General features: G+C 41.2%; 1 protein-coding gene across 1 annotated transcript in view; it reads left to right on the top strand.

Annotated features, from left to right (window-relative positions):
* Window positions 1-6,558: 6,558 nt before the first annotated feature.
* Window positions 6,559-6,845, top strand: part of LOC134326311 (zinc finger protein 850-like) — an 8,109-nt gene continuing 7,822 nt past the window's right edge. Inside the window, exon 1 of the mRNA XM_063008462.1 lies at window positions 6,559-6,582. Within this exon, the coding sequence (XP_062864532.1) occupies window positions 6,559-6,582 (24 nt within the window). The remainder of the gene's footprint in view (window positions 6,583-6,845) is intronic.

The following is a 6,845-nucleotide window of genomic DNA, read 5'->3' as shown; positions in this document are numbered from 1 at the left end:
ATGTGATTACATTTACATTTACATTTTCAGCATTTAGCAGACGCTCTTATCCAGAGCGACTTACAGAAGTGCTTCTATAGTGAACATTTCATTTCTCAAGTTTAGGTAAACACCAGTCAAAGAACACAAATCTGCTAAAACCTGTTAAAAGGCTTTTTTTTTTTTTTTTTTTTTTTTTTTTTTTTTTTAAATGGAAAAGAATGGAACAAAATGTTAGTAAATAAGTACAAGTCAGCCTAAGTGTTTAGTAAAAAGGTGGGTTTTTAATCGTTTTTTAAAGACAGCAAGAGACTCAGATGTTCGGACAGACAGAGGAAGTTCATTCCACCACTTCGGCGCTAGAACAGAGAACAGCCTTGATGCTTGTCTTCCTGTAGTCCTGGATGGGGGCTCAAGTCGAGCAAGACTAGAGGCTCGGAGGTTGCGTGGTACAGAGCGTGGTTTGATTAGGCCACGAAGGTAGCTTGGGGCTGGTCCATTTTTGGCTTTGTAGGCGAGCGTCAGTGTTTTAAACTGAATGCGTGCAGCTACAGGAAGCCAGTGAAGAGAACGTAGCAGTGGGGTGATGTGGCAGTGTTTGGGTTGGTTAAAAACCAGACGTGCAGCTGCATTTTGAATGAGCTGTAAGGGTTTAATCGTGGACATGGGAGCTCCAGCCAGAAGGGAGTTGCAGTAGTCCAACCGCGAGATTACAAGTGATTGCACCAGAATCTGGGTAGCTTCCCTGGAGAGAAATGGACGAATCTTCCTGATGTTGTACAGGAGGAACCGACACGCTCTGGTCATGTTGGCTATATGAGGAGAGAATGTCAGCTGGTTATCAAGGACAACACCAAGACTTCTTACCTTATCAGATGGTCTGATCTGGGAGTCATCCAGAGAAATTACTAGGTCCTGGGTTGGAGACGGATCTCCAGGAATGAGCAACATCTCTGTCTTGCTAGGATTAAGTTTTAGATGATGAGCCGACATCCATTGTGAGATATCTTGCAGACATGCTGAGATGCGAGCTGAGACTTGCGTGTCTGAAGGAGGAAATGACAGAACGAGCTGAGTGTCATCTGCATAGGAGTGGTAGGAGAAGCCATGGGAGGCTTATGATTAGTACCATAAAACAGGGTGTAAATGCGCACTAAAACTAAAGTAGAAATAGCGCGACTGAGCAAGTCCAGAAGATCTAAAACAAATGCAGCTCCCAGTTTCAGTGGCGGAGCCAGACAATTTTCATAGGGGTGGCCAGACTGAGACCATTGCTCACACAGGGGTGGCACAGAAACTGATACCTTTTTTTATGTGGTCACTCACTCATTTACCTATACAGGCAGTAAGTGCCATGTAGAATTACATCACGAAGAATAATAAGCTTTTTTTTCTCTTCATTTTCACTGACAAGTGAAAAACCAAAATATAGCCTATAACCTTAACATTATGAGGAAAAATTTCAAAGATATTCCTTTGCGATACTTCATCATTTGGCTGCCAACTTGTGTGTAATGATGAAACTAATTTGAACCCTAGAACATGCTAGTGTGAATGCATGGAAAACAAATGTTAATTTTCTTTCAACAATATGGTCAGCATTGAAAATAGACTTTACTTTTAATAGCCTTCTACAATGCTGGAGCTTCTTAAAACGGAATATATTCTTTTAAATAGAAGTGTTATTTAACTGCTATTAAATTGTTTTCCAACAAAATCCGCCCAATTAGGCGGATAACCGCCCAATCTGGCAACACTGGAACGCGCAGAGCCAGCTGGCGCCTTTACTCGTAGCTCGCCACAAATACTACTAATAGTAATAGTAGTACTAGTAGCACTAAGTAGTACTTCTTCTGTAATTGTGTTGGTGGTTGACATTTATGTTGAGTGTATTACTGCACTGTTTTGGTGGAGAACTACTTCTTTGACGTGCGCTGTTGAATTGCGTCCCTGTGAGAACACCTACAATGCTTCCGCAAAAAAAGTTGCCGGCAAAGCGGTGATGGGGGGGCCGGAGGGGTGGCCGAAGATTCATTTATGGTGGCCATGGCCACCACTGGCCACCCCCTGGCTCCGCCCCTGCCCAGTTTCACCCTCAAAAAGCTTCATAAATCTCTTTTCTAGCAAGAAAACTCAATAAAAATCAAGAACACAACAAGAACTCACCACGTTTTCTCCACTCAAATGATCCACAGGTGAGTTTAATAACAAGCAGCAGAAACAGCGTCCTGTAATAAGAGTCCCAATACCGCTAGATCCCACTGTCACTCTGTTCATTGTAGTGCTGCTGGGTCCTAGTGCCCTATAGTTCACCTACCATACTGCGCTCCATGTGTCTCCTACATGCAGTGACCCACAGTAATACTCAGTATGAGCAGAAAGACGCGACTAACTTACACTTTTACATTTAGTTCTTATTGTTATATTCTGAATTGTGTTTGTTTGTAAACTGTGAATTAGTTCTTAACCTGGTCGTGATGTTAGTGAATTAAACCTACATCACTCTGATGGTCTGACCGATGAGCTGTCTGTTCTGACGTGCTGTTTAAACCCGGCTAGCTCAGTCGGTACAACATGAGACTCTTAATCTCAGGGTCGTGGGTTCGAGCCCCACGTTGGGTGTGTATTTTCATTTAACATCTACTGAAACCAAAAGACTCTGGTGACTTATCAGGTGGATATTTGTGCTTGTAGGACTGTTGTTCACGGGATGTTTTTCAGTTACTTATTTCCACTATTCTGTAGAGCTACACATTGTTGTTGTGTCTCATATCCGTTTCATTAACAGGCAGGTTGTGCAATAAAAGGCACTCGCCCCTGGGTGGGCTCGAACCACCAACCTTTCAGTTAACAGCCAAATGCACTAACATACTGTTCCACAGAGACAGTTGTTTTATTGGACGGTACACACAGGTCACATGGCTTGCTAACTTTTACAGAAGGGCAATTAAGTTTGGCAGATTGAAATAATGGCATGTTTCTGACTTGAATGAGAGGGGCATTAAAAAGATCTCACACTTGTCAGAGAAAATGTTTGAAACCCAGGTCAATAGGACCTGCTAGTTAGAGAAGGTCTACTTGTTTGTTAGTTTAAGTCCAAAAGTGATAGTGGTCCATACAAGGATCGAACCCGCGACCTTTGTACATAATTCTACACTAACTCCATTCAACCAAGCTGCATGGCAGCACAAAAACCATTTGAGATTCTGCACACTTTCAGTGAAGATCTGTAAAAATGAGCAGCTCCTAAACTGAATTTGGTTGTTATTGCACCAGAAATGCAGCAGTTTCATGTTATTTTAATGATCCGAGATCTCAGTCCTACTTGAGACCATGCATTAATGCAGTAGCTCAGTATGCTCTCCACAGAGCAGCAGTAGAATGCCACCAAAAGCTCTGTGTTCAGGTTGGTTTTCCTGAGTGTTCTCAGGTGGTGTTTGTGGTCCCGATGAGGTCCTCTGTGATGTGGCTCCCCAGAAACTTGAAGCTGGAGACTCTTTCCACTTCTTCTTTGATGTTTAAGGGAGTGAGGTTCCCATGGACATGTTGAAGATTTTACTGGTGGGTACAGTCTCAGAGTTCTCTTCCTGGGATCCCATCAGGCCCTGCAGCCTTTCTGACATTCACAGATCTAAGGGTTTGTCTGTACAGTAAGAGAGTGGTCATTGGTAGCTGGTGTGGGTACAGCAACAGTATCCATCCCTTGTGCATCAAAGCGTGCAAAGAAGCGATTTAGATCCTCCGCCAGCGAGACGCTGTTAGCTGTTTGAAGATCTTCTCTGTATCCTCTAGTGATGTTGGAATAGAAACAGCACCAGGTATTATATAAAAGGAATTATATAGAAGGACCTCTCTGTGACTCTTACCGGAGTCTTTGTTTCTGTCTCTCTGGTGGATTGAGCAGCCTGCTAATTCAATAGCTGCATCCAGCACACCTGGATTAAGCCAAGATTCTGTGATTTTCATCGTACATGTTTTCTGTATAGATGTTTGTGATGTTAAACTTAGTCTCAGTTCATCCATCATTTGAAAGCGACCTGACGCTCGTGACAAACAGTCTCAGTAGCGGTGGTCTGTAAGGGGCTCTTTAGCCTTGCTAAGATACCGGACCGGCGTCTTCGTTTATGTTGTCTCTCCCTCCGCCATCGTCGTCGCCTTCCGTAGGGTGTGGTCTCAAGTTTGTCTTGGCTGTAGGAGAGAAGACTTAATGAGTGAATTCACTTTAAATATTAATTAAAAAAACGTACCAACGATGATTTACCAGGTCGTTTGTTACAGTTTCCTTTCCAGTCGTACCTCCAGAAAAACCAAAACACTCAGTCTGTAAAAGAAAGACACGTGCATGAAAAGTGATGAGGTTCTAAGATTTTCTAATGTTGCGCTCACTATTAAAAGTCAAGAAGATTTAAGTAAAAAAAAAATCATTTAGGGGGTTTTCTCTGCTCTTAAACATAGTAGAGGGCCACTTAAGAACACACCAGGGTTAAGTAAATTGTCAAAGTGCATTTTTTAAGGGGACTATAACATACATACATAACACATAAAAAAACTGTTTAACGTAGAAAGCACTTACTAGTCTCCTCCGAAGATCAGAGTCTTACCTGAGGTTCATGGCAAAGTGTCTGAACTGAGATTCGTTGGCAAGTGGAGCAGTGAAATCCTCAATTTGTTTTTGATCATTTTTTCCAAGAGCATTTGTGATGGAGCTGAGTAGGCCGAGCTTTTCATGTTGTTGTAGCAGCTGCTCTAATACAGTCAAAATTTCTCTCTCCATTACTGTTAGTAAAAAATAATTTACAATATTCAGTTTCTACATATACACACACAAAGTAAAGTTTTGACTTGATTTATTTCTGGCTGCCTCTGTGAGTGATGGAAAGACTGCTGGACCACAACCTGCAGCCCGGCAGATCATTTTTAAGCTTTGTTGTGCACTCGTTGTAAAAATATATATCACACTCTTAAGAAGAGCAGGTTGTACACAGTACCAGCATGCACACCAGAGGGGCTCGAAACGTCAAGTGTCTCATATCAGCTTGATCAATAGGCATGCTTGTGCAATAAAAGACACACATCCCTGGGTGGGCTCGAACCACCAACCTTTCAGTTAACAGCCTAACACGCTAACCGATTGCTCCACAGAGACACACGCACAGCTGTTTTATTGGATGATACACATGGGTCACATGACTTGCTAACGTTTAAGTCAGGCTAATAAACAGTATAATACTCAGTGTGTCCAACTTAGCGAGTTTTCAGACCCTCTAGGGCCTTTTCTAGTGTTATTGGATACTTTTGGAGACTCGGACGTGAGAGCACATATTGTTCTGCAGTTACTGTCCTCACCGAGCAGCGGGTGCTGCTGTTGTTCTGTTGATTTATTTTACCCAATACCATCGATTTAACCTACCGAGCATGTGCACATCTGTTTTTGACTCGTTGAGAGGAACGCCTATAATTCTGTGCTTCCTTTGCCTAATTTATTTCTGCTAGCGATTAGTAATGTGTGGTTTTAGTTTTAATTCCTTTAAAAGTGTAAAATTTAAGTGTATGTAATGCCGTTATTATGTGCCTTATTTTGTATTCTATTTCAGAACTATGCAAGGTGCTTAGATTAGCTATACGTGATTACATACAGTTGAATAACAGTTGTTCATCTAATGCTATGTGTTAATGTTTTATTTAACCATGTTTATACGACCTTAACATTACGACAACACAAAATGTATTCAGTTTTATTTTTCAGTTTTGTGCTTTCTTAGCAGTTTAGCTGGTACAGTAAAGGTTGTGTCTAATAAAGTTCATCACTGAGTGAATATGTTAAGCATTTATTACGTTATCTTGTATTTAGCTGTTTGTATATGTAAAACAATGTTGTTGCTTTTCCCTTGTCAGTTCAGTTCTAATGATTTGTTCCTTATTCCATGTTTTTGTAGCTTTAGATAAGATCCGTGTGATCTATAGTTTTCTCACTGGGATTTTATCCAACAGGGTATGATAAATCACGGAGGCATAACCTTAGAAGATATTCCTCATAGAGGGTTAGAATATTATTTACTACATGCCTGAGATACATGTAAACATACTACATGTTTACTATATGTCTGAGATTCAGATCAATAGATCTCTTGAGATGTGCTACCTATAGTTTATAATAATATACAGTGTATCACAAAAGTGAGTACACCCCTCACATTTCTGCAAATATTTCATTATATCTTTTCATGGGACAACACTATAGACATGAAACTTGGATATAACTTAGAGTAGTCAGTGTACAGCTTGTATAGCGGTGTAGATTTACTGTCTTCTGAAAATAACTCAACACACAGCCATTAATGTCTAAATAGCTGGCAACATAAGTGAGTACACCCCACAGTGAACATGTCCAAATTGTGGCCAAAGTGTCAATATTTTGTGTGACCACCATTATTATCCAGCACTGCCTTAACCCTCCTGGGCATGGAATTCACCAGAGCTGCACAGGTTGCTACTGGAATCCTCTTCCACTCCTCCATGATGACATCACGGAGCTGGAGGATGTTAGACACCTTAAACTCCTCCACCTTCCACTTGAGGATGCGCCACAGGATTGAGATACAGGTAAAAATTTTATACAGCTCTCTTTAACAAGTAACAACTTATTAGCATTTAGACTGATGTTGTTTATGTGGTGCTCGTACACAATACAAGTAAATTCTGAATTGTTATTCTGTGTAGAAGCAGCTGCTGGAGATCCAGAGAAAATTCCAGGAGCAAATCCAGAACAGAGAGAACGAACTTTGTGAGCTGATAAAGGCTGTGGAGTCTCACAAGGTAAGTTTTATAAACAAAAAGCTCTCAGGATCAGTCCGACTCTCCTCCAT

The sequence above is a fragment of the Trichomycterus rosablanca genome, chromosome 14 (genome assembly GCF_030014385.1).
Source record: "Trichomycterus rosablanca isolate fTriRos1 chromosome 14, fTriRos1.hap1, whole genome shotgun sequence".
Classification (NCBI taxonomy): Eukaryota; Metazoa; Chordata; class Actinopteri; order Siluriformes; family Trichomycteridae; genus Trichomycterus; species Trichomycterus rosablanca.
The sequence above is the reverse complement of the archived record's forward strand: the minus strand, read 5'-3'. Positions and strand labels throughout refer to the sequence as shown.